Consider the following 26,242-nt stretch of genomic DNA (forward strand, 5'->3'; position numbering starts at 1 on the left):
TACACCCGATGCAGAGCCCGAGAGACCCAGAGGAGCCAATTTACATTTCCAGGTCCAAATTCAAAAGTAACCTTCGTGCAAAAACTTGAAATTTCTGAAGTGACTAGAGAAGAGAAGGGTTACCAGCCCTGGCTGGTGCAGACTGGTGGCCGCGTGCATGTGTGCATGCACACAGGCCACGGAGAGCCCCAGAGTGTGGGGAAGCCTGGCCCCTCCTGGCTGTGCTGGGCCACCAGCAAGCAGGCGGGAAAGCATTGGGAAGCACAGTGATCATGGAAGTCCTCCAGGCCCGTCCTGTGCATGACTGACAGGGTCCCTCCCAGCCTCAAGGTCTGCTCCAATGATGTCTTCTGTGCCGTGACCTTTGCCCTTTGGCCCCAGTGGCTCACCATGCCAAATGATTTGACCCCTCTGGACTTAAGTGGACTCCCTGGTCCCACTATGGAAACAGGCCTGGCCCCCGATTCTGCTCCCACGTGTGCAGACTGTCGTAAGTCTAGCCATGCGTGGTGGGTTTTCTGGATTCTCCCAGCAGAGGTCTTGGGGCCAGAGGACACAGCACCATGCATGGGTGGTGACGTAGTGATGGGGTTGAAAGTTGGCCAGCTCATTCCAGTCAATTGGATGCCTATGCAGATCTTGAAGCAGGTCTGTAGCTGCTAGTCGACGGCCACGGCCCCAGCACGTTGAGTCTCCTCAGGCCCTGGCAAACATCCCAGCCTCACCCCAAACCCCTCCGTGATCCAGTAACTAAAGGGCTAGATGCCTAGCCTGGCGGGGACCTCATGGACCTTCTTCTGGTCTGGAGGGCCCCCTCTGCTCTGACTGGGTAGTGCCTGGGATGTGCCCGTTAAGCATTTGGTGTATTTTGGTGTATCTCCGAAAAGGAAGCAGGTCAGCCCTGTGGGCACAGGTAAGGCATTTATCCAGTATCCAATGATCTCTCTGGTCTCTGACTAACTCTGATGTCAAGTTTACTAGACCCTGAAGGGAGTGTATGTGCCCACCCCCGTGTCTGTGCCCCCATCTCAGAGGCCCAGGTGACTGCCTCCTAGATCTAAGTCTCTATGACAAAGCCCCAGCTGAGCAGCCCCGAGCAATTCATGCGGCTGGTGTTTCCACATGCCTTTCTCCACAGTCCATCCAAATCAGCCAAGGCTGGAAAGCACTGACTTTCCAAGTGGGGTTCAGGGAGTGGTTTAAATGAAGAGAGAACATCTTGCCCCCATTCCCTGGGCCTGGCTGTGCTGCTGAGTGATAGCCCTGGCGGTGGTTGGTAGCTGAGGCCAGTTCATGAAGGACAATCAGAAATGAGGCCACCTCCCGCCACCTCTGCTCAAAAGGGAAACCAGGCTTCTCTGAAACTTGGTTTCAGTCAAACTGCAGACATGTCTGTTTTTTCTCCTAAAACGTTGGCAGGAGAGGATAGCTTTCAGTGTAGTAAAGTTGTAAGAGGTGACTCAAGGTAATCGTGTCAGAATCTTCCCAGACCCACTCAGCAAACTCGGTGCCCGACACCAGAATCCATGGTGCTAAAATCTTAAGCTCCTGGATGGAGGACATGATGCAGGCCCGTGTTGTCGGGAAGCAGCTGTAAGATGCGGCCTCAGGCTCTTCTCAAATAGCTTATTCTAGGGTGTGACCTAATTAAAAACTAAATTGAGCCACAGGATTATGGGCAACTGGATTCTCTCCCCTTCAAGGCAGGAGATCCTTCCTCTCTGAGAATAGTAGTTATTATTTTCACAAGTCTTTGAGATGATAGAATTACTGAAAAGAAGCTAAGGAAAGTTGCATTATATAACAGCGAAGAGTCTGACTGTGGTGTGTTATTGCCTAATACCCACCTGGTACCCTCACCAGCCCAAATTATCCTGATTCAGTTGTCCCTGGCCGGCAGCTGGCTAACACCCACAGTTCCTTGGTTGGGTAGGTACCTGTGCCAGTTCTCCCTGGCACACCGTAGCCCTAGGAGAGGTGGCTATTTGGGGCAGTCAGAGGGCACATCATTCTAAGGCACAGTGAAGGCTACCTGTGCCAGAGGTTGGCTTGGAGAAGCCACGAGAAGAACGCTTCTTTCAAAAGTAGAGAAAGGTCAGTGGAGTTACAGGAATCCCAGATGAGGGAAGAGCCTAGCGCCTGAGAAAGAAAGATGAGGTTGCCTGTCTGAGGGCCGGTTATCAGCAGTTCTCAAACTTTTTGGTCTCAGGAACTTTTTATGCTCTTGAAAAGTATTGAGGACCCTAATGTATCAATATTTACTGCATTAGGAATTAAAACAGAGATTTTTAAAACACTGAATATGCAAGCACAAAGATGCTAGAGAGCTGAGATCCTCGAGGCTCCTGCAGCCTTTGAAAAATGCTGCTGTGCTCTCGCTGTGTGTGTGCCGCCGCCGCCGAGGGATGGAGAGTGTTTGGAGCCGAGAGCATCCCAGTCTTATGCAAATCACAATGACCTCATGGGTCCCTGAGGAGGTCTCAGGGGGCCCCAGGGTCCTTGGGCCGCACTTTGAGAACTGCTGCTCTGGGGGATTGACCCCATATTCCCCCTAAAGGAAAAGGGTGCTGGAGCCTTTTTACCATCTCCTGTGTAGACCACTGCCCCCACCTTGAACCGCCGCCCCTCCCTCCCCCCTCCCGCCAGGCCCCATCCTCAACCCTGGCCTACTCATCTGGACACAGAACCGCCTGGGTCCCAGGGGTCTGGCCAAGTTCAGACCAAGAGTCTCACCCTCAGGCCCCGTCTCACTGCCTGTGCTGATCTGGAGGAACCATGGTCTAAAGTAGAGTGTGATAGTTAAGTGTTGGTAAGGCTCTCAGCTCAGAGTGGCGTGGTGGAGACAGGATGTATGCTGAGCATAGGATCCGTTTTCGTGATACCTGGTGATCATCTATTAGTGCCATGTTGACCTAGCGATACCAGACCACTGTGAAGTTAGTGGACAGAAGGTGCACCTTGATTGGACAGCACCACACAGTCACGGGGGATCACAGTCATAAGTGAGTGTGTGATTGCGACTCTTCCCTTGGACCCAGCAAGATGGGGCCGCATGGTGTCACTGGAACAGCAGGCCTAGGGATCAAGATTCCTAGCTGAGCCTTCGCTTGTGTGGGCAGGTCATTTAACCAAATGGGGATAATCCTGTCCCACCCCCCCGCCCTCCTGGGATATGGGATAAATGATGTGCTATCAGTGACAGGTACAAAGATGCTAATCAGAATAGAAGTCATGATTTGCCATTTCTGTGAAGCCCCCATTTTAAGTAATACCCTCTCTGTTATCAGCACACTACAGGCATTTCTCCAATTCTGGTGTTAAAACTACAACCAAGAGTCAAGGTGGAACTGGAACAGATAGCTGTGTCAGATCACTCGCAGGGAAAATGTCAGAGATCGCTTTAGGCAATTTTTTTCTTAAGTTTTGTTTATCCTTCCGAGTGAAGGTAACAAACTCAATGTATACAGCTGAGGGCCACCCCCAGGATAACTTATAGGGTGAGGTTACAGCTGACCTTTCAGTGAGGGTGGGAATCACTGGGCATGACTCACGGGAGTGCTGTGCTGGTGACTCTAGCCCGTTATACTCACAGACTGTTCATAATGGACGCAAAGGCCACACCCTCCCATTTTCGTCGGCAAAGAGCAGTGACAAAAGAAGGGGTGTGCCTGTGTGTGATGTGCGTGCACGTGGGCATGCGGGGGAGGTAGGGGACAGCTTGTAGATGAGCAGGTGTATTCTCTGAGAAGCCAGTCTCCAGTCGTCTCTGCTGGGGGAGCTCTCTAAAATGATCCTTTCTGATTGGGTCCCGACAGAATCCTGCTCAAGGTTAACCAGAGCTCGTCTTTAACGAGATGACCATGTGGGACCAGCCCCGGCTAAGGGAGACCTGCCTCTGATAGAGATCTGGCTCTGCCAGATGAGGGCTCTTTGGCTGGAGCCTAGGAGCCTGAAAGCCTGGCACTCAGACCCGAAGATGAATGGCCTGGGCCGGCCCCGACTGGAGACTCGCATCTCCTATCTGCACTGTTACAGTGTAGGTTCAGGAGGGGTTTCTGGGCGTCTCTACATGCTGGGAGCTGACAGATGACTGGTGTGTCTGGTGGCACTAGCTTAGGGGGACAGGCACTGAAAGCATTTCAAATGTACCAGGTAGGAAAAACTTAACCCGGAAACTGGGCAAGAGAAAGGAAGGTAAATGAATGTTCCTTTTGGAGGGTCAAATATCATACTTTTATGCTATTGCTTCAGAAATACTTAGAGAGATTTTATTGTTTGGGGGATTTTTTTTTTTTTCTTTTGGTGACTTAATCATTCAGTAGAGTAAAAAATATCTATAAAATTCCAATTAAATGGTGTCTAAAATTTAAAGCAGCCATCTACAGGCAAAGCGCCAACATCTCTTTTTTTAACAAAATACTTATGAGAACATCTAGCATTTAAAAATCAACCAGAAACTAGGCTTGATTCTGTTTAATATTTTATATGATTGGACATCTTAAATCAATAATGTTTATATTTTATAGCAATTCTGTGTTTATTCAGAACAATAATTCTACTGTGATGTTAATGGGATGATCTTATAATGGCTTTGATTGTGTTGGTTTAAGTGCTAATGACCGCATTTCAAATTCAAATAGTATTTTGCTAATAGAGGTAGACACAGAGATGACACATGAAAGGATAGATAATTTTATGGATTGTCAAGTATTCATTTCAAGAAAAAAAAAGTTCTTTTTTTTAAGGGCTGTGGGGAAAAAAAGTAAATTTATTTCAAGGGTTTAAGATAGATTTCTGCGCTTTGGGAATTGGAACTTGTGCCTATGGAATTTTTGGAACAGCCTAAGCTACCTTTTAGCCTGATATGTGTGCTAGAAAAATTTTCATTATCATGTTTTGTGATATGTAATAAATTCAGGGTGCTGTGTTTAAGCTTCGTTTCAGTTCAAGTTTGGGAACATCCGTTTCCCTCATTACCCACCGTGGCAGATGCCCCTACTCCTTGTAGTATTCCCCGCCTCCCCCTCCCTCGCCCGCCCACCGCCCTGCCCTTCCTCAGATCCCCTGTGAAAGAGCAAAGTCAGTCCCTGACTCTTAGAAGGTGTGCGTCTTCCTGCATGGAGCAAGATAAATGTAATCAGGATTTCTAAGTCTCTGCTTTCCTGTCCGGGAAGAGTGACGCCTTCTCTCCTCCTTTGCTGTCTCTTTAATAAACATGTTGTTGTTATTTGTCTTTGGCAGTGGCTTCTTGGCCACCTCTCAGTTTTCTCCGTGATTTTATGTTGCAAACAAATTCTCTGTCCTATGTCTGTTCACTGCTCTCTCCTAATCTTGTGTATCACTGAAGACATGCTGGAGACAGTTTTTGTTTTTGTTATACAGTTATGTTATATGTGTATTTCAGTGAAATGTCAACCCGTCAACAGAGGATGATGTTAAAAATTATCCAAATAAATAGTTTTCTATTTCTTCTAATCAGACCTAGTCCAATCAGTTGAATGACAGTGAATAGGATTATCTCTTGTGATTTAAACAGTGTTTCTAGCCCACACTGCCTCGGGACATGGGTTAACGTATATAATTTACCTGGGAGTGTCGACTTGGTGCATTGTCACCTGTGTATGTTTTGTGGCAATGGCAGTGGGTATCTCAAAATTGGTCTCTTGTTGCGGAGCCTCAGCTAAGTAACAGCCCTTTGTTCCTTCCCAGTGATCCAAAATCAGATGGTGAAACCCTGGCTTGGTTTATCTTCCCTTGATAATTGTGCCCTAAAAAATGCAGCCTGGATGCATTGCAGGCTCTTCACTACTGCTGGGCTTGACCCTGCTGCACAGGCCTGCAGCCCTGCTGGGCAGGAGCTTTCACCCACTTGGCATTAGAGTCGCCTTCTTGATGTTTCCCTGAGAATGGTGTGGGTCTGCCTCCAAGCCAGATGGTTCCCAGGCTCAGATGTGCTGGAGGCGGGGATCTTAAGAGGGAAAGAGTGAGTGTGTGTGTGTGCGTGCATGGGGGTATGTGAGTGTGTGTGCGTGAGTGTGCAGCTGTGTGTGTATGCATGGGCATGTGCATACGTATGTGTGTGCGTCTTGTGCCTGTCATCAGAAGGACAGGACAGTGAGGGGCAGCCTTCCTGACCACACCATGAACTGTTCTGGGTTTGGCCTTAGGACACGTGTGTCGCTCCCCTGTAAGGCCACAGCATTCCTAGCTGGGAACCTTACAGCTTTGTCTCCAGTCAGCTCTTTCACCCCCACCATTCATAAAATGGAAAGATCTGCTACTCCTGTCTTCGAAGAATGGTTCAAACCAGACCCAGCCTGCTGAGCCTTTAAAAGCAACCTCTCATAGGCTGCATGCTAAAACAGGCCAGTTTTATACGCGCCTCCTGGGAAGTTCCCCACAACTTTCCATTCTAAATTAACTTCTCTACCCCTGATATCTGCAGAAGACCAGTCTGAGATTCCCACTGGAGTGGGCTCAGCCCTGTGGGCTCTGTGGCCATTATCCCTTCTGCCCTGCCACCCCCCTCCCACTGCCTCCACTGCCAAACATGTCTCAATGCTTAGTCTGTGTCCTGCACCCACCTACTGCTGGGGGTAGTGGAGGAGGGGCACAAAGTGGCCCCCTCCTCTGCAGGCCGCCCTGGCACTGGGGAGTATTAGCTCCAGGTGGAGACCCCCAAAGCCAGAATCTCAGATGTTCTCCATGCCTTCAGTGGCTGCTGAGATGCACCCTGCCAGTAAGTGGGGGTTGCCATCCAGATGCAGGACGGGTGGCCTTGGGCAGGCGGCAGGGAGGAAATGCCCCTTTCATATATCTGCCTTTTGATGGCAAAGGATGGAATAGTTGTACTGTCCTGTTAGCATGTCATTTTTCTTCAGACTGATGGTCAAACCATCATAATTTTTTCAGAGCCAGCAATACCCCTTCCCCATATAGTCCCTAAGTGTCTCAAATCGCTCCTTCATGAAAGTGGGTACAACAGAAGGGCTTCTCCCAAGCCCAGGGTGAGGAGGGCCTGGGAGAAATGCAGAAGGTCTATGAGGGGCCTGGAGGGATCACCTGGCGGTTCTTGCACTGTTGCCAGAGGCCAGTGAGCCCCTTCTATGTGTCATGGTCTTCAAGCGGGGGAGCTGACTGCTGGCAAGTTCTCAGCCTGAGCACAGACGGCAGACCAGGGCACCCACAGATCTTACGGAGGCTGGCCCTGCACAGCGGCCCAGGTCTGTGCATATCCATCCATTGTGTCATGGTCCTGAGTGGCTGGTGGTTGCAGTGTGTTGTGTCACTCCCTCCTTACATGGCTTCGTGGCAGAACCAGTGGCCCTGATGGCTGCGTGGTGTGCTTGCCCTCAGGCACCGGCACTAGGTGTCATCATCCTGGACACAGCCAGCGAGTCTTCGCCACCTCCCTGTAGAAGAGCCAGGCCACACTCCCTGCCCTGTCTGGGGCTCCAGGAGATGACGCTCTGAAGGCCATCCCTGTGTAGACTGTCATTTAGACTCGGGCCTGGGCTCTTGGCCACGGCAGACCCTAGCACTAGTAACCAGGCCCTGTTCCCTGCAAGTGGGAGGATCTAAAAAGGAGGTCACTGGCCTCACGCATCCCAGCCCAGGACCATCTTGAACTTCTGACCACACCCTACACCCCGTGAGGCTCCAGAGACACCTTGAGTTACCTTCAGTTAGTGGTCAGTTCCCTGGACTGTCCTTTGGAGAAACCTTCCCCTCCCACAGCTGAATCAGGCAGGAGCAAAGCCAGGACCCAGCTGGGGCCCAGGCCACCCACGTTGGCTAACCTGTTTTGCCATTTTCATTGATCTAGGCGGGATTAAGGACACTGCACGACATTGGGCCAGAAATCCGGCGTGCTATATCATGTGATTTGCAAGATGATGAGCCGGAGGAAACAAAACGCGAAGAAGAAGAAGATGTATTCAAAGTAATTATTCCACGCCTAGCTACACACTGGCCACTTGGAAATAGTGGGGCAGGAGTCCGGTTTGGGGAGTTAACGATCCGCAAAAGAACCTGGAGAACGAACGCCGGCCCCAGGGCTTATTGGGGCTTGCGGACCACGCCTCCTGCAGCAGACCCTCCCCATTCACCAGCACCCCTTCTAGGGCCAGGCCTGCCCCTTCCCTGAGCTTGCTCCTCTGCCCCGCACCAGCCACTTCGGAGGAGCTTGGTCACAACCACCAAGCGGTGTGGACGACCATCCTGGGTCTTTCTAGCAGCTGCTGGCCCTCCCTACCCCTTTCTTCCCCCGGGGCCCAACTCTGTGATCTTCCAGCCGGCCCTCCGCTTCCCAGCCCCCCGGCCCAAGAGACATGCCTGCCGCCCAGCCTCAAGCGCTCCTCAAGGGGCAAAAGTCGGCTCGCCTTGGAGCAACCAGAAGAGCACACTACAGCCGAGCGCTTGCTCCCCAGCTCAGGAATCGTTAACCTTCCTCATTTCAGGGGGACCAGCTGCCACACCCAGTCACCCCGATCACGGAGACACTCAGATTGCTTTACAGGGATCCTACGGAGCTTACCTAGAATTTGTTGTTCGTGTAGAAAAAAAAGTTACCTAACATAGCTAGCCTGCATCAAATATTTGTTAAATTACCTGGTGTTGTCTCCCATTATTTTGCAGAGAAATGGTGCCCTGCTTGGAAACCATGTCAATCATGTTAATAGTGATAGGAGAGAGTCCCTTCAGCAGACCAATACCACCCACCGTCCCCTGCATGTCCAAAGGCCTTCAATTCCACCTGCAAGTGATACTGAGAAACCGCTGTTTCCTCCAGCAGGAAATTCGGTGTGTCATAACCATCATAACCATAATTCCATAGGAAAGCAAGTTCCCAGCTCAACAAATGCCAATCTCAATAATGCCAATATGTCCAAAGTTGTCCCCGGAAAGCGGCCCAGCATTGGGAATCTTGAGCATGTGTCTGAAAATGGGCATCATTCCTCCCACAAGCATGGCCGTGAGCCTCACAGAAGGTCCAGTATTAAAAGGTAACCTTTAAAATGTGTTTGCACTTGGTAACATGGTGTTGGTCCAAGGCGGGCCTTTCTCCCCTGTGCTCCGCTACAGGGCGGGAGAGTCCCCATGGGCATTTGTGTTAGAAACTGTGAGTGTGTCAGGGTCGCAGCTTCTCCAGGCACTGGCTGACACACCTGAAGGAGGAAGGGCCACCTGCCACCCTGTATCCTGCCTTTGGGATGCCCCTTAACACAGCAGCAGCTGCAAATGCCGATTGTACCACCTACTCAGGGACAGGGGTTGGCAAACCTTTCTTGAAAGGGCCAGGTAGAATTTTTGGGTTAGAGCATCACACAGTCTCCATTGTAGCCACTCAACTTGGCTGTCGTGGCAGGAAAGCAGCCTCAGATAATATGTAAATGCGTGGGGACAGCTGGGTCCCAATAAAGCTTTATTTGTGGCCACTGAAACATGAACTTCGTATAGTCACCTGCGAGAAACGATTTCTCTTCCTTTGATTTTGTTTCATTCCTTTAAAAGCAGAAAAAAACTGCGTGTAGCTTGTGGGCCATACAAAAACAGGCAATGACCCGTACTTGGGTGGTGAACCACAGTTTGCTGACCCCTGCTCTAGGAAGTAGCTTGACATTTGCTTTTCATGTGTCATTGGAAATATTTAACTTTTATCTTCTCCCTCCCTCTCATATTATGCCTTTCCTGGATAGAGCCCGCTATTATGAAACTTACATTAGGTATGTGCTCTTTGCCTGTGTTCATGTTTCAAAACTGTATGTTCTAAATGTGACCAGCTGGCCTCTGGGAGTGCTGAGATGAGATGAGAACTCCCTGGGAGCTGGCTAGCCTAGCGTAGGGTGTTACAGCCCAGGGCCGTGGACTCAGCGCCAGAGATGGTTGCTTCTTTCTCAGCAGAGGTGCTTTCACATGCACATCTGCAGAGACTGTGTTACCATCTAAGGACTGGCGTTCACGAGCAGTGTGCCCGCAGGCTTCCTGCAGACCTCACCACGGTGCTGGGAGAGCCCCCGGCCTGGGGAGCTGGGCAGACATGCTGCTTTTGGGGATCAAGCCTCTTGTGGGGGCTTCATAAAAGCATGCCCCCCACCTCCTGAAGCCCGGGGGCCAGGCCTCCACCTTTGTCTCCCAGACAGCCCTCCAGCCACGTGTCGTGCAGCCTGCTCCATGTTCGCTGAACCCAGTTGCATCTGGGGTGGGTTGGTCATCGTGTTGGGGACAGGTTGGATGGATCTCCTGGTTTAATTATCTCAAGTGAAATGAGCAGTTACTTGAGCCTGAGGAGGGCGGGAGGGAGGGACGAGCTTGGAGGAAGCACAGTCCTCTCTTTGGAGGGCATGATGTCCCAGAGCCTGGCTGGTTGACCTGAGGACTGAGGCCAGGACAGCTAGGTTCAGGGAGATCTCATGACAGTCCTGCTGCAGGACAGTCTTTGAAGACTCAGTGGATGTTGTCAGGGAGAGTCTCTCCGCCCAGGACACTGTATTCAAAACCCCGGGTCAGATGCTGTGTAAAGGTGGGACCCTCTTTGTTTGAGGCTCCGAAGTCACACTGGGCCAGGGTAGGAGTCAGAGCAGGTGGCCTGGGGACCCATCACTGCAGGTCTCTAGGTCCATTTTCTGGCTCTTTGCCCAGATTATTAGGCCTCTGGGGTGGGGGGTGGTTTGACACTAGCATCATCAGGGCACTGAAAGAGAAACTCCTTGCTGGTATTTTACACACGACACCACCATTGCCAGAGGCTTCAGTCTCCCTTGAGGTGGGAGCACCTCTGGCAGGGCCACTGCAGAGGCTCAGCTATAGGAGTTGTCTGCTGTCTGCCCAAACACTCAGGCCCCCTCTCCCAACTGCAGGTCTGACTCAGGAGATGAGCAGTTTCCAACCATTTGCCGGGAAGACCCCGAGATCCACAGCTACTTCAGGGACCCCCGCTGCCTGGGGGAGCGGGAGTATTTCAGTGGTGAGGAATGTTACGAGGATGACAGCTCACCAACCGGGAGCAGGTGAGGGGTGCTGGGCCTGGGCTGTTGCTAGGAGAGCTTTCCCCTTCCTGGTTCTGGGGCTCTGCTCCTTGTGGAGCCATGGACCACCTGTGACTGCACTCAGACTGTCCTGGGAAGCAAAACAGGAGCATAGTCTCCAGGCCACTAGAGAAGTCAAGCCCCTGTCTTCCTGCACTGACCTGCACCAGCCTGCATTAGAATCCTGTGCGCAAGAAGTATTTGCTAAGCTCCTCGAGGGTGGGGACCATGCTTCATGCACCTTCGTGTCCCGGGAGCCCTGCCCAGCACCTGGCCGAGGGCAGACGCTCAGGAGTGGGTTCTCCATGAAGAAGCAAGTGGGTGGTAGTCAAGCCTGCAGGGCACCTGTGATTCATGTCTGACCCGGGTCTGAGGCTGCCCCGGGAGGGAAAACACCAGCTCCTCACCCATCCCAGATCTATTGTCCTGAACTGCCCTGTAATAGCCCTTTGCCATCTAGAATCTTCCATGGAGCCGAGGACTGCCTAGTTCTCAGCTCGTCCTACTGTGTCCACTGAGGTGGGAAGACTAGAGGGGGGTCTGTCCCAGCTAAGAGGGCGCGTTAACTAGGACCTCACATGCCCTTTGCTCTCTCTCTCTCTCTCTCTCTCTGCCTTTTTGACCACCAGGCAAAGCTATGGCTGCGGCTACTACAACCGATATCCAGGCAGCAGCTTAGACTTTGAGCGGCCTCGAGGCTACCATCACCCTCAAAGCTTCTCAGAGGACGATGACTCACCGGTTTGCTATGATTCCCGGAGGTCTCCAAGGAGACGCCTACTACCTCCCACCCCAACATGTGAGGCCAGATTTCTTGTTTGGGGGGAAGGCTCGCAGAGCGCCGTGTGCCTCTCCCCCTGCCCTGGCCCAGGGTGGTGATGGATGTGGTCCTGCTATGTCAGGGTAGGGGGCTTCAAGCCTTGTGACTGTCCCCTTCATTGGAGATAATACTGGCCTTCCTTTCTTTCTCATCTCTGTGCCACGTAGTACGGCTTGAAACGCTTCGGCACTGAGAACAGAGAGGCAGTGTGGGGCCCCACGGTTGCACAGTAGGTGGGACCTGATGAGGGGCTTTCTGTGCATCTTCATTGCCTTTGACCTCAGGATCTGCCCTGAAGGTAGGCAAGGCACGCATCATGATGCTGACAGGCCCACTCCCCGGACAAGCATTGACCTTCAGAGCGTGGAGGATGGACCAGAGCCCAAGTGTGTCTTACCAAGGCCCACGTCTCTGAGGAGCACCTGAGGGTTCTCACCACCCCTCCTCCTTTCCCACATCTCTGCTCTCCTCGCCAGTACTCTCCACTCACAGCATAGGTTGTGGCCTTAGTGGTGACCTCAAGGGCAGGCATTCCTGTCCCACTGAGAAGGGGCTGGCTGTTCTCCCACCTGATTTTCTTGTGCAGGTGGCTAGGAGATCTGGGTCACCCCCAAGGAGGAACTGGGGCCAGGCAGGGAAATGCAGCAGTGGCCCCTGCCAGATCCTGATTTTGGATATGTGGGCATTTGGATGAGTTGAACAGTAGCCATTTCTGGCATTTCTGAGGCCAGAAATATTTTGAGGCTGGACTCTAATCAGTAAGCCAAAACAGCCAGGACTCCTCGGCTCTGTGTGTCTACGTGCACAGTAGTAAGTACACTTGGGTGGTGCCCAGGGCCTGTGTCCCTCCAGCTGTCACAGGCTTGCTGGGGAGTATAATCAGACCCATTTCCATGGTTAATATTTAATTTCACAGCCCCAAACATAAGCTGCTAAACAGAGCAGTTCTGGGCTCCATCAGTACTGGGTGACACACACACAGGCCAGGCTGGGTGGAGGCCCCTGGCAGCTCTAAGTGCCACTGCTCTCCTGTGATCTCCCTTTCTCCCTCTGGTGGCCACAATAATGCCCATCGTTCACAGGCGCCACATCTGTAAAGCAAGGACCCTGAGCGGGCAAGAGTGGCTGCCCTCTTTATTTGCAAGCGTGAATAAATTAAATGCATTTTTTTTTTTTTGCCTTATTGCCCATCTTTTCAGACCTTGGGCAGAGAGAACATGGAATCCTGTGTTCTCAGCTATAGTGAGACTACTTCCTCCATTAGTGATGGTTGTGCAGAGCAAATGAGATAATTGGCATCTGTGGACCCATTTCCGACACTGAAAGGCACTCTCTGAGAGCGATGGTGGTTTTCTTTCCTGGCTTGACCCTCTGGCTCCCCATCTGATCCTAGGAGGGTCCTAGAAGTTGGACTGACCAGGGAGGCCTGTCTTCCTCTTTAGACACTTCAATTCAGCCTCATGTGGTACGGCGAGGGAAGGCTGGCTGATGAGGACGACAGGTGTCTGGATCCCACGAAGGCAGCTGGATGAGGAGGCCTGGCAGGCCCCATGGTGTGCATAGGGCCCGTGAGACAGGACTGGTGTCTGTCTGGTCCCTCGCCACTGGGCAGTGGCCAAAAAGGGCTCGTCCTGGGCTCCTTTCACTTTGGGAGCTGGGCCGTCATAAAAACCCACTCCTGCAGCTTTGTGGTCCCAGGATGCCAGGGCACCTCCCAGCCAGTCCCTGCAGTTTTCCAGTGCAGAAATGAGGCATGTATGGAGTTTTGCTGGAGTATGACAAATGCCCCATGAGCTCAGAAAGCAGGGTTCTAGAAAGGAGTGAATTCATTGCTGCCTTGCAATCCACCAGTAAGGCCACTGAGGCAGCTCTGTGGTGCCAGCGCCTGTGAGGGGTGGTGTCCTAGCGAGGCCTCTGTCCTGTGCTCAGGGCCAAAATTCAGACCAATTTCCCAGGCCTGGTGTCCTGTGATCATCTTGTCAGCACTCAACCTATTTGTAAACCTCTTTTCAAAGTGGCTGTTAACAGGACAACGAACCACTTTCTTTAAAGTGTGAGGTGTCCTTTCTTGTATGTTTTGTCTTCCGGGCTAGGGAAGCTGGGTCTTTCCCAACAAGAGTGTGGTTATTACCTGGTTGAGCTATGAGGGCAGGTGGCAGATGAAGTATAAACACAACATGGGCGTATCCGCAAGATGCTCTCCCCAGAGACACTCAGGAGGTCTGAAAGGTGAGAACTGGGCAGTCAGCAAGCATCTCTGGAATTCTACAATGACCTCATGTCATTGACCTGAGATGCTGTGTCCCCACCACATGCAGGGCCAGGGGCTTTGAGTCAGAACAGCTGCCCTCTGTCTGCTTCTGGCTTCTCCCCCTGAGAACTGGTTTGGCAGGGATGAGAAATCAACTTGCACTTTTTAAAAAACATCCCTCAGTTGAGCTGCTTCATCTACTCTCCCAAAGTTCTGAGACTTCCAATGCCTAATGCTTCTTCTTGGATGCACCACTTGTTTCCTCCTGGGCTCCTTGTTGAATGTCCAGGGGGCCACCCTGTCCCCAGAGCCCCAGGGCCACACCCAAGCTTGTTTCACAACTGCGTGGTGTGCTTTGACTTCTCAGCCCACCGGAGATCCTCCTTCAACTTCGAGTGCCTGCGCCGGCAGAGCAGCCAGGAGGAGGTCCCGCCATCCCCCGCCTTCCCCCACCGCACAGCCCTGCCTCTGCACCTGATGCAGCAACAGGTGAGCTGGCCCACCTGGCCCTGCCCCCAGGGGCCTATGGGCACTCCTGTCCCCTTTGCTGCCAGCACTGGGGGAGGGCAAGACCCTTCACATACACTCTGGTTCAGTTCTGTAATAATCCCGCCAAATAGAAACTATCACAAACCCTATTTTATGGATGAGCAAGCCTCTCAGAGGAAAGGTGACATCCCTGAGCTCACATAGAAGGTGAGTGGCCTTGAGCTGGCTTTCAAATCCAAGGCTGGAAGCTTCCAGAGCTGGGCTCTCAGCCCAGGTGCACACACCCTTCCTCAGCACGGAAGGCAAGGCCTGAGACAACCATGCCCCAGAGAATGGTGATGACTTGACTGACCCTGAATTTTCCTCTTTGCTGTCCTTTGCTCTGAGAGGTTGTCCCATCATTTATGGAGCCCTGTGCAGGCTGGGCCCTGGAGTCACAAAGGTAGGTGAGCCTCTGAGCTGCCTGCAAGGTAGCTGTGGTCCAGGGAGATGAACCTGTCCAGTGAAGGTGGCCAGATGGGAGGGACCCCATGTCCTGGATGGTGTGAGGGGCCAGAGCCCACTCAGTTGGGCTTTGCCTCCAGGATGAGAATATGGTACTTTTTCTCCTTGAAAAGAGCCATTAGAGATGCTGTCCTTTTGTGTCCATGTGGGTCAAGGGGAGTACCTGGTGCAGTGAGTTCCCAGTCCGTGGAGCACCCAGAGCCAGCCCTGCCCTCGAGCTTCTTACCTGAGCATCCTGAGCACAAAAACACGAGCTGCCACTTCAGTTTCTGTTCAGGTCTCCGTGCCAACCTTTTCCCTTTCTGCCTTGCATTTTTATGTTAATTTTTGTGTCCTGCTGTGTCACGGACAGAGGACAAACCATAGGAAGGCACAGGCCATGCAGTGCCACACTCCAAGTAAGCAGGAAGCTCTATCTCCACTGGCTTGTGGATGACAATGCATTTCCCTCTGCTGCCCCGCCCTGCCTCCCTTGGGTGTTCCTGGCTCCCCATTTGACCACAAGCCTGGATGGTTCACGAGACTGGGCCTCAGGGTCCCTCTCTGCAGAGTGGGATGTCAAGGTGGCACTGTAGGTAGAAATAAGAGCCTTGTCCCTGGTGCATCAGAGCAGAGTGGCAGTCAGGGACAAGCTGCCCTGAAGAGAACCAGCCTGTTTTCCTCCAAGCACTGGGCACCTTCACTTTGCCCTGAATGCACTTCCCTTTTCAAACCCAGAATGAACTTGGTGGGCCATTCATACCCCACAGCTTGTGCATCTTCTTTGATCCTTCCAGGGTCTAAGCAATCTCATGAATTAGCCACAGATTCCTACTTGGGAACAGTCATAGGAGAGGCATTACAGATTTGGGGGAAAAGAAAACACAGTCTGCTGGAAAGTCCTGTTTTTATAGCCAGTTCATTCTGTTACTCAGTGTCCTTGTTTGCTTTTGAAGTCCCATCGGCGGCTGCCCCTGGAAAACAGTGCCTGGTGCCTGGTCTGTTCTGAGGGGGCCCAAAAGGTCGGGACCTCTGAGGACCTCTGCTCTCCCCACTTCCCTTTCTCCTCAGATCATGGCAGTTGCTGGCCTCGATTCCAGTAAAGCCCAGAAGTACTCGCCAAGCCACTCAACCCGGTCGTGGGCCACCCCTCCGGCGACGCCGTCATACCGGGACTGGACACCATGCTACACCCCCCTGATCCAGGTCGAGCGGTCAGAGGCCCTGGACCAGGTCAATGGCAGCCTGCCGTCCCTGCACCGCAGCTCGTGGTACACAGATGAGCCGGGCATCTCCTATCGGACTTTCACACCAGCCAGCCTGACTGTCCCTGGCAGCTTCCACAGCAAAAACAGCGACAAGCAGAGGAGCGCAGACAGCTTGGTGGAGGCGGTGAGGGTGCTCCCCCATCTGCCACCAGAGGGTGGGTGGGCTCTGGGAGCCTGGCTTTGAACCTGGACACTGCTCCCTTCTTAGAAACTAGTTTGGTATTTAGAGTGTGAATATAAAACCACCACTACTGCCGGTTTCCTCTACTAGCTACACCTGGCTTTTATGCATGCTGCTTCTGCAAATATGACTAGTTTATACTGAAACATTTGTCCGCAGGGGGTTTTACTCTTGTTGGGCCATGTGCAGTTTTTGAGCTGCTCTAGATTTTCAAAGCCATTAACCTTCACCTTAGTTGTCACATATAGGATCTAGCAAACGTGATTTCCTGTCATTTTGCATCTATGTCATTGTGAACTGGAGATTGGCACTTGCCATCTGCCTCTATAAGGATTGAATCATGAGCCACTGAAGCTGCCAACCCTCAATAGTCCTGAAAGGAGCTCAGGGTGGAGATCAGGAGTGAGGCACTCTGTGCTTTGGGAAAAATGGCAAAACCAATCTTCATATAGTTCAATATTTCCCGAAGATTTTATAAGCCAAATTTTTACATTTCCTTGTATCTATAAAAGCACTAAAATCCTTCATGCTAACATCTTCTTCAAACTAATACTAGTCTTTACAAGACTAGCAGCAACCTTCTGTAAAAATGTGTGCTTGGTTGCATGTACCTCCCCCCTTCACCAAAATCACATATATACTAACATCCCCCCCTACCTCTTTGGAGCGGTTTTTTAAAGCTATCTAAAATGCTGCCCTTCCGACCCCATGGTCCTCATTTTGCCCCCAGTAAAACTTAATTCTCAATGTTTAGCTTGTGTTTTTTTGTTTGTTTGTTTCTTTTTTTAGGGCCACATATCCTCCATATGAAGGTTCCCAGACTAGGGGTCGAATCAGAGCTACAGCTGCCCCTCACAGCAATGCAGGACCCGAGCCGCATCTGCGGCCTGCACCACAGCTCAGCGCAACCCCAGATCCTTAACCCACTGAGCAAGGCCAGGGATGGAACCCACAACCTCATGGTTCCCTGTCGGATTCTTTTCAGCGGCGCCACGACGGGAACTCCAGTTGTGCATATTTTTTAAGTCAACACCATGGACCCTCTTTCCTGTACAGGTCCTGATATCTGAAGGCTTAGGACGGTATGCCAGGGACCCAAAGTTTGTGTCAGCGACAAAACACGAAATCGCCGATGCCTGTGACCTAACCATTGATGAGATGGAGAGTGCAGCCAGCAACCTGCTGAATGGAAACATGCATCCCCGGGCCAACGGGGATGTGGGCCCCATCGCACACCGGCAGGATTACGAGCTCCAGGACTTCGGGCCCGGCTACAGCGACGAGGAGCCGGACCCTGGGAGGGACGAGGAGGACCTGGCAGATGAAATGATTTGCATCACCACCCTGTAGCCCCCAGGGAGCGGCAGACTGGCTCTGGCCTCAGGTGGGGCGCCGGAGGGCCAAGGAAAAAGTGCCTCGTAGTTAGGAAAATTTAGGCACTAGTGTGGAGTCTCTATTCAATTAGACTTTTGTACAAGTGATGTCATGCCTCAAGGAAGCCATAAACCTGGTAGGGGACAGCGGTGCCCACGTGCTCAGCCCCAGCTGTGGGGGAGAGCTGGTCCAGTCCTCCTGGAGAGAACCAGCGAGGAGATCGGGCAAGCCCCGCCCACTGGTCCGGCGCGCATGCCCACTGCCCACAGGCTCGTGGGGAAGGTTTAAAGGTGATGACGATCACCACACCTGTGTCATTACCTCAGCCATCGGTCTAGCATATCAGATGTTCACTGGGCCCAGCATATCCATTTTTAAGCCCCTTTCCCCTCAAAACACACTGCTTCCTGATTCCTGTTCAGCTGTTCTGAAATACAGTGTGTAATCAGGACCTCCCTACCAGCTGTCATCCTGAGAGGGGAGCAGGACCCTATAAACGGGGTTTTCTGTGATGTGACCAGTTTACAGGAAAGGGCATCACTCCCCCGGGAAGCTTCTGACCGTGGGGCTAAAGAGTGACTGTAAACTGGAATAATAATGCACTTGCAACCAGGTAAACTTAGATACGCTAGTTTGTTTAAAAATTATAGATTTACTGTACATGACTTGTAATATATTATAATTTGTATTTGTAAAGAGATGGTCTATATTTTGTAATTATTGTACCGTATTTGAAATGCAGCAATATCCATGGGTCCTAACAATTGTAGTTCCCCACTGAAATCTAGAAACTATTAGTATTTTTACTTCGGGCTATACAGAAGTAGAAGAAATAGAGCCAATTCCCCTTTATTCAGTGAAAATCTTTGGGGAGTAAAATTTTCAGTTCAAAAGAACTTGTCACCATAGAGATTTCTCTAAAATATTTTGAGTCACTATAGATCTGTCTCTACACAAGAGAGACCAGAAGACTGTTTGCAGACTTTTCTTTGGGCAAGGGTTCTATGATTTGATATTGTACCTTCTGATCCCCCGTGGGTTGCAACAGTCTTTTGTTTTACTTAATAACCCTCTAATGAGTTCACCGCAGAGTAGGTGGAGCTGGTTACTTCAGAAATGTGGTTTTTCTCAGCTGCCCCCACAGGACGTTTTGGCATTTCTGGTACAGGAATAATCATACAGGTAAATGAAGTCTCACGGCTGTTTGTCCCCTGGGGAATGGAGGGGTGGGGAGCAGGGGGAGCAAAGTGATGATTTCTGGGATCTGTACAAATCGTATTGTTGCCTTTTTACAAAACCTTGCTGTACTGTGTGTTCTCTTTGAGGGCTTTTATATGCACCTGAATGAGGGCTGAAGTTTGCATTAGAATGCACTCACACTCCAATTGTACTGCTTGACAAAGAAGACCCACTTTGGGATCTTCAGACCCATCAAGGCTTCCTTTTCTGTTCCCAGAACTACACTGACTTTGTCAAGTTACCTTGGCAGGGAGAGAGTCCCTGCAAGTCAAAAAGACTGGTAGGAATTTTCAGTTTGAAATTTTTCGAGATTACATAACCTGTTAATTTTTTTTGTTGTTGTTGTAAATAACACTTTGTTACGAAGACCTTACAAACCTCTTCTTAAGACATTCTTACTCCAGATCCAGGCAAAAACACTTCCAGGTTTGTAAATGACTATTTCCTGACGTACATTCTTTTCTATTAAAATGCAAAATGATCTTCAGAATCTAGCTGTGTAATTTATTGTTTGGGGTAGTTCTCCTTGCAAAGAGCTGGTGATTGCCAGCAAGAGCTTCAGAAAGGGCCGGTACTTTGTGCAGGCCCTTCTGTAATTAACTATGCAGATTTTTTTCTTGTCCTCAAGGCTCCTCCAGCGCAGATAGTGGTAACTTAATTCCAGAGCACTGTTTTTCCCAAAGGGCTAACCTACTGTTACTGTCATCTCGGACTCTGGGTCTTTCCACTGAGTACTGGTCTTTCTATGTGGTTTACCAATATCAGTCTAAAACTGCCCTGCCAGGACTGAGTTTTCTGGTCTAGGCAATGACTTTTCTAGACAGCACTTGAAAACTGCTATTTTTATAGGCTGCAACACTCCTAATATCTGTCTGCGTTAAGCCTCATTCGAATGCTCACCTAACATTAAATTTTTCTTTGTAAGAAATATTGGAAGTGGCAGAGCATGGTTTTGTTCTTTTAGAAAATGCTTAAAATTAAATGTCTCTCTGTGGTTCCCATCCTACCCCCAGAAAAAAAATCATTTTGTTGTGTCCCCAGAAAGAGAGTATTTAGTTTCTTTCATCTTGTCTTTTCTATAATATTGCAAAATGGAAACTGGCAGCTCTGCCTTAACTATCAAGGAGCAAGAACCTTGTTGCAATTGTCTCTGTGATTTCCAGCCAGCCAGCTGGGCCAGGCGGCACCTCCCAGCTCAATGCCGAGATGTTTCAGAATCAACTCCAGGCCAGGAGGGGTGAGTTGTGAAGGAAGCTTCTTGGTGCACAAAATAGGCTTAACCTGTCCGATGAACTCTGCAGCTGACCCCACACTTGTGTGAGAAACCGTAGCAGTTCATTTCATGGTGTTTATGTTTTACAGTGCAAAGTGTCTTTGCCCATTCATTGCCTGTTTTCCTGTGAAGGTTTTTATTGTTAGGATGTGCGGTCAGTTAGTTTGTTCTGAAAACCAGCTCACATGCAGCTCCTTTCTTAGCCTCCTTGGATTCAAAAACAGACTCCAGCTATGCCTTCATTGGTTGAAAAAGTTTTTATTTCTCTCAAATGACATTCCTTCCCTACTAGGGACCTAGGAGGGCAGGTGACAGAAGCAGGGCTGGGGCCCTTGCTGCCACCAGGGGAACAAGGGTGGTCTTGAGGGCGCCCTGTGGGGACGGTGGCAGGAGGTGTGGTGGGAGAGTTGCCTGGGTCTCAAGACAAGCCCAGTGGAGAAGAGTGTACGCTTTTCCTCATTTTTGAAGAGAAAAGCACCTTGGTATTAGATCTGATGTTAAGTTTTTCAGTGGAAACAGGAAATGACCTTTGGGTGGAGGAACAAGTTTGGCTGGAGAGAAGATGCTATTTGAATTTATGGAAATGATTCCTGCAGCCTGCATGGGATGCAGAAGGGCTGTACCAAAAGGCACCAGAGTCTCACTTGCAGGACCTGCCCTTTACTGGTCACCTGTTGCTCTGATACCATGTGTTCTGGCTCATACTCTACCAGGAAGAACCTTCTGCTGATGCAGCAGCTTAAACACTGGCTTCTTCAAAGGGGTCAGTCTTCCTCAGAGGAGCTCTCAGTCAGGCTTTTTCAACCATTTTGGGGATATGTACACTCTCCCATTTTTGAGGTACTGCAGCCTTTTTGCTTGACCGAGTCTTCCCAGTTTCTTGAGGGGCTAAGTGCTGGCTAGTCTCTGTGCCCCGTGGGTCACCCGACGGTGGCTCATCCTCCCCATTCCGGTTGGCACCTTCTCCCCTCTATGGCTTCCTCAGCCAACGCTTCTCACTTTCTGAGGTTGGAGGTTCCCCTGTGGCCATGGAACCTTTAGCCAGCCTGCCCAGATGCCCACAGCACTCACCTGTCAGGGCTCAAGTTAGGAACCACCTCAGGTTGGAATATTCTGTCCTGTGTATGAACCCTAACAGCAGTTTTCCTTTTGGGTCCTGGGTATGTGACACTCACCTTCTCCTTTGAAGTGTATTTCTGTGTGTGGCAGTATTGTGAAACGGTAGGGAACAAGGCCTAGTAGCAAGAAGGGGAGAGGGGCCTGGATGCCATCAACCATGCAGGCTCCCCCTCCTGCATGTCATTTCGCGCATCCACAATCACACAAGAACATCAGCCACCATCTCTGAGGCCGAAGTCACCAGAGAACGCGGAGGTGGCAGACCTGAATGGCCACATCACCTGCCATACCCACACCAGAGGAGGTCAGCGCGGTCACAATCAAGCCTGGGACCCCCACCCCGCCGACGCCTAACGTCACTTCGCGGCCCTCGGAGTGGTGGGGCTGTGCCTCCTGCACTCCCGCTGTTCCTTCGCCCCCGTAGGCAGCAACGAGGCCAAGAAGAGGCCTGTGGGCAGGTGAGGAATCTCTCTAGGAGCAAGAGATCTTGTAGCAGATTTAGAATCTTCTTTCTTGACTCTCCCTTGGCATGGAAAACAAAACAGGCTTACAGGTAAGATTAAATAAGAGTCGTAAAGATTTTTAAAGAAGGGAAGGTGAGATGGCTTTCTTCTTTCCACTTTTCTGAAAACCTTTCTCAGAATCATAAATTGCCGGTATTGTCACCTCAATCCACCCTGATCCTGGGTGAAGCCTGAAATGTTACATTTTCTGCCCCTCCTGATTCTGGGCCCAGCAGGACAGCGCGACAGGTTTCTATGTAGCAATTCTTTTTCCTGCCATAGACAGTTTTGGATACAGCTGGTTAGAAAAATCAATCCAAAATGCATTCTGGTTTTCATTACCTTGTAATGACTGTCTGGACAAGACATCCTAGTTCAAAAAGAAGTTACAAGAGTGCATTATTGAATTTTGAGAAGTTTAAAGATGACAGAGCTGTTTTAAATGCTATTTTGTGTCTGTTTTTATCCCACAAACTTTAATCTTTGCTAATGTATTTTTCTTTCACTCAACTGTGTTTTTTACAGGATTAGGATCACAATTTTATTTGACTGCTCTTCTTGTCAGTCTGACTGCAGCCTGGTCTGTTGCCATGGACCTTCAGAGAATGAGAATTAGCAGCCGTGGCCGAAGGTGAGCCCTCTGTCTCTGCAGGCTTCACACAGAGTGGGGCTGGTTATGCAGGTTTGCTCTGGGTTTACCAGGTTTCCCTGGCAAAGGGAGAAATCTTTTAAAAATGCAAAATCATGAGAGACACCCCCCTGGCCCCCAGCCAGGTAGTCATGAGGCCATAAAGACCCTTATCTCCTGGAATGAGGCCCAGCCTTCCTCTCATCAGGCTAATGGTGTTGATAAGAATCAGAGCATCAGAGGAGTTCCCCTTGTGGTGCAGTGGACACAAATCCAACTGGGAACCATGAGGTTGCAGGTTTGATCCCTGGCCTCAGTCAGTGTGTTATGGATCTGGCGTAGCTATGGCTATGGTGTAGGCCAGCAGCTGTAGCTCCAAATGGTTGCCCCTGGTCTGGGAACCTCCATATACCATGGGTGCAACCCTAAAAAGCAAAAAAAAAAGAAAAAAAAGAATCAGAGCATCAGAGGTGGGTGGGCTGCATGGCCCTCAGAGGGACCCACCCGAACACTGTTCCTGCCACGCTCCGGGAGTGAGGTCATGAAAAGAAAGGAGAAGGATATGCCTCTCCCAGCAGGTGCTTTCCCTCTGACTAGGGATGCTGGAGGCTTGTCCCGCATCCCAGCCACACTCCACGCTAACTGCAGGGACTTTCAGCCTGAGGGGAGAGGACGCCCCAGCCTCTGTGCAGGCACTCTGCTCTTAGAGGGGCTGGCCTACAGAGTGATGCTGGGGGAGAAGCACTTTGTTCAAGTCCTACCAGGCCCCAGGAAGGCAACAAGACCCTGGGTTGAGAGCACCACGGAATACAGGACAAGGATGTGACTGGAGTTGACCATTCTCCATCAGCATCCCCTCACTTCTGCTGTCCCGTGAGAAGGCAGGCAGGAGGGCCTCCCTCAGAGGCCAACAGGGACATGCGGGGAAGAAGGAACCCATTCACTGACCAGTTACTGGTATCATTTCCTAAAGTATCTGATTCTCAGCCACTGGATCATAACATTCTAGAGCGGGTCAGGAAGGAGCAGTGGGAGCAAAGGCTGTGCTGGGCCTTCTCTGGTGGGGGCGCCCTCAACGCTGGGTAGCCAGAGTCCTCGGCTTGTAGACAGGGACATCCTCATCCCAGAGTGCTGGCCGGCCCCTGATGATGTCGGCGGCCTTCTCTGCAATCATGATGGTGGGGGCGTTCAGGTTGCCGCTGACTACACTGGGCATGATGGACGCATCAACCACCCTGAGGTTTTCCACCCCGAGCACCCTGGTCTGTGGGTCCACCACGGCCATGGGATCAGAGGGCTGGCCCATTTTGCAGGTGCACGACGGGTGGTAGGCACTGTCTGCTTTCGCGCGCACAAAGGCATCTATCTCCTTATCTGATTGGACATGGCTTCCTGGCTGGAGCTCCTTCCCTCGGAATGGTGCCAGGGCTTTCTGGGCAAAAATTTCTCTGGTCAGCCTCACACAATGACGGAAGTCATCAATGTCAGTTTCTGTCAAGGAGAAGAAACAAGTGAGACTCCTCCTCTTACCATGCTGGCCTTGCTGGAAGATTCTCCACTTAGAGAGGTTCAAGAAGCTGCCCCAGGGGACATGGTTCAGGGAAGTGGAGGTCCGAGCCACCAGGCTGCCTGTCACCTACCCATTGGCAGTTTACAGGGCAACCAAGCAAAGTCCCATGAAGCCCAAACAGGCAGCTTCCCAGAATGACACAACTTGCCCCAGAGGGCCTAGGTTTAAATCAGGGATCTGTATTTTCTTACCTGTAAAACAGAAATAAGAATGCACACCCTGACAAGCAACTATACACCAATAAAATGGACAACCTAGAAGAAACATACAAATTCTTATAAAGGTAAAACCTTCCAAGACTGAAGCAAGAAGAAACAGAAAAGATGAAGCACGAATCACAAGTATTAAAACTGAAACTGTGATTGAAAAACTTCCAAAAAACAAAAGTCCAGGAGCAGATGGCTTCACAAGGGAATTCTCCTATTCAAAGAGTTAACACCTAGTCTTCCGAAACGCTTCCAAAATATTGCAGAGGAAGAAATACTTTCAAACTCACCCTATGAGGACATCATCACCCTGAAACCAAAACCAAAGATAGCACAAAAAAAGAAAATTATAGGCCAAGATCACTGATGAATATAGATGCAAAAATCCTCAACAAAATATAGGCAAACTTAACCCAACAATATATTAAAAGGATCACGCCCCATGATCAAATGGGATTTATCCCAGGGAAGCAAGGATTCTTCAACATCTGCATATCAATCAGTGTGATAAACCCCATTGCAAACTGAAGAATAAAAACCACATGATCTTCTCAATAGATGCAGAAAAAGCTTTTCACAAAATTCTACACCCATTTTTGATAAAAACCCTCTAGAAAGTGGGCATAAAGGAAACCCGCCTCAACATAATAAAGGCCATACATGACAAAGCCACAGCTAACATACTCAGTTGTGAAAAGCTGAAAGCATTTCTGCTAAGACCAGGAACAAGACAAGGATGTCCACGCTGACCAGTTTATTTATTTTTTTGTCCTTTGTCTTTTTAGGGCAACACCTTTGGCATATGGAGGTTCCCAGACTAGGCACTGAATCCGAGCTGTAGCTGCTGGCCTATGCCACAGCCACAGCAATGTGGCATCCGAGCTGCATCTGCGACCTACAGCACAGCTCACAGCAATGTTGGATCCTTAACCCACTGAGTGAGGCCAGGGATTGAACCCACAACCTCATGGTCCCTAGTAGGATTCATTTCCGCCATGCCATGACCGGAACTTCCCACTCTGACCAGTTTATTCAACAGAGTTTTGGAAGTCCTAGCCATGGAAATCAGAGAAGAAAAATAAAGAAAAGGAATCCAAATTGGAAAAGAAGTAAAACTGTCACTGTTTGCAGATGACATGAAAATACATATAGAAAATCCTAAAGATGCTACCAGAAAACTGTTTGTTAGAGCTCATCAATGATTTCAGTAAAGTTGCAGGATATAAAATTAATACGGAGAACTCGCTCTCATTTCTAAACACTAACAATGAAAAATCAGGATGAGAAATTAAGGAAACAATCCAATTTACCATAGCAGCAAAGAGAATGAAATACCTAGGAATAAACCTACCTAAAGAGATAAAAGACCTGTACTCTGAAAACTACAAGACACTGATGAAAGAAATCAAAGATGACACAAACCATGCTCTTGGATTGGAAGAATCAGTCTTGTCCAAAATGACTATCCTGCTCAAGACAATCTACAAATTTGATGCAATCCCTTTTAAATTACCAATGACATTCTTCACAGAACTACAACAAACCATTTTAAAATTTGTGTGGAAACACAGAAGACCCTGAATAGCCAAAACAATCTTGGAAAACAAAAATGGAACTGGAGGAATCACATTCCTTGACATCAGACTATATTACAAAACTACAGTCATCAAAATAGTATGGTATGTATCAGTGGAACTTAAAACAAAAATATAGATCAGTGGAAAAGGGTAGAAATTCCAGAAATAAACCCAAGCACTTATAGTCAACTAATCATGGAAAAGGAGGCAAGAACATATGATGGAGGAAAAACA

General features: G+C 50.1%; 2 protein-coding genes across 17 annotated transcripts in view; one reads left to right on the forward strand and one right to left on the reverse strand.

The window, feature by feature from the left end:
- CACNA1D (calcium voltage-gated channel subunit alpha1 D) overlaps positions 1-21,439 on the forward strand; it is a 342,950-nt gene extending 321,511 nt beyond the window's left edge. For 9 of the 14 annotated variants that reach the window (XM_013981776.2, XM_021068969.1, XM_013981775.2 and 6 more), the window contains 8 exons: positions 7,826-7,942; positions 8,638-9,005; positions 9,699-9,725; positions 10,860-11,009; positions 11,657-11,826; positions 14,466-14,587; positions 16,142-16,462; positions 17,576-21,439. In XM_013981776.2, coding sequence (XP_013837230.1) covers positions 7,826-7,942; positions 8,638-9,005; positions 9,699-9,725; positions 10,860-11,009; positions 11,657-11,826; positions 14,466-14,587; positions 16,142-16,462; positions 17,576-17,869 — 1,569 coding nt within the window. In that variant the 3' untranslated portion in view covers positions 17,870-21,439. The remainder of the gene's footprint in view (positions 1-7,825; positions 7,943-8,637; positions 9,006-9,698; positions 9,726-10,859; positions 11,010-11,656; positions 11,827-14,465; positions 14,588-16,141; positions 16,463-17,575) is intronic. The other 5 variants (XM_013981779.2, XM_021068971.1, XM_013981785.2 and 2 more) reach the window with 4 other exon arrangements.
- Positions 20,644-26,242, reverse strand: part of CHDH (choline dehydrogenase) — a 39,751-nt gene continuing 34,152 nt past the window's right edge. The window contains exon 8 of one of the 3 annotated variants that reach the window (XM_005669647.3): positions 20,644-24,146. In XM_005669647.3, coding sequence (XP_005669704.1) covers positions 23,728-24,146 — 419 coding nt within the window. In that variant the 3' untranslated portion in view covers positions 20,644-23,727. The remainder of the gene's footprint in view (positions 24,147-26,242) is intronic. The other 2 variants (XM_013981791.2, XM_013981792.2) reach the window with 2 other exon arrangements.

Source organism: Sus scrofa, chromosome 13 (genome assembly GCF_000003025.6).
Source record: "Sus scrofa isolate TJ Tabasco breed Duroc chromosome 13, Sscrofa11.1, whole genome shotgun sequence".
Classification (NCBI taxonomy): Eukaryota; Metazoa; Chordata; class Mammalia; order Artiodactyla; family Suidae; genus Sus; species Sus scrofa.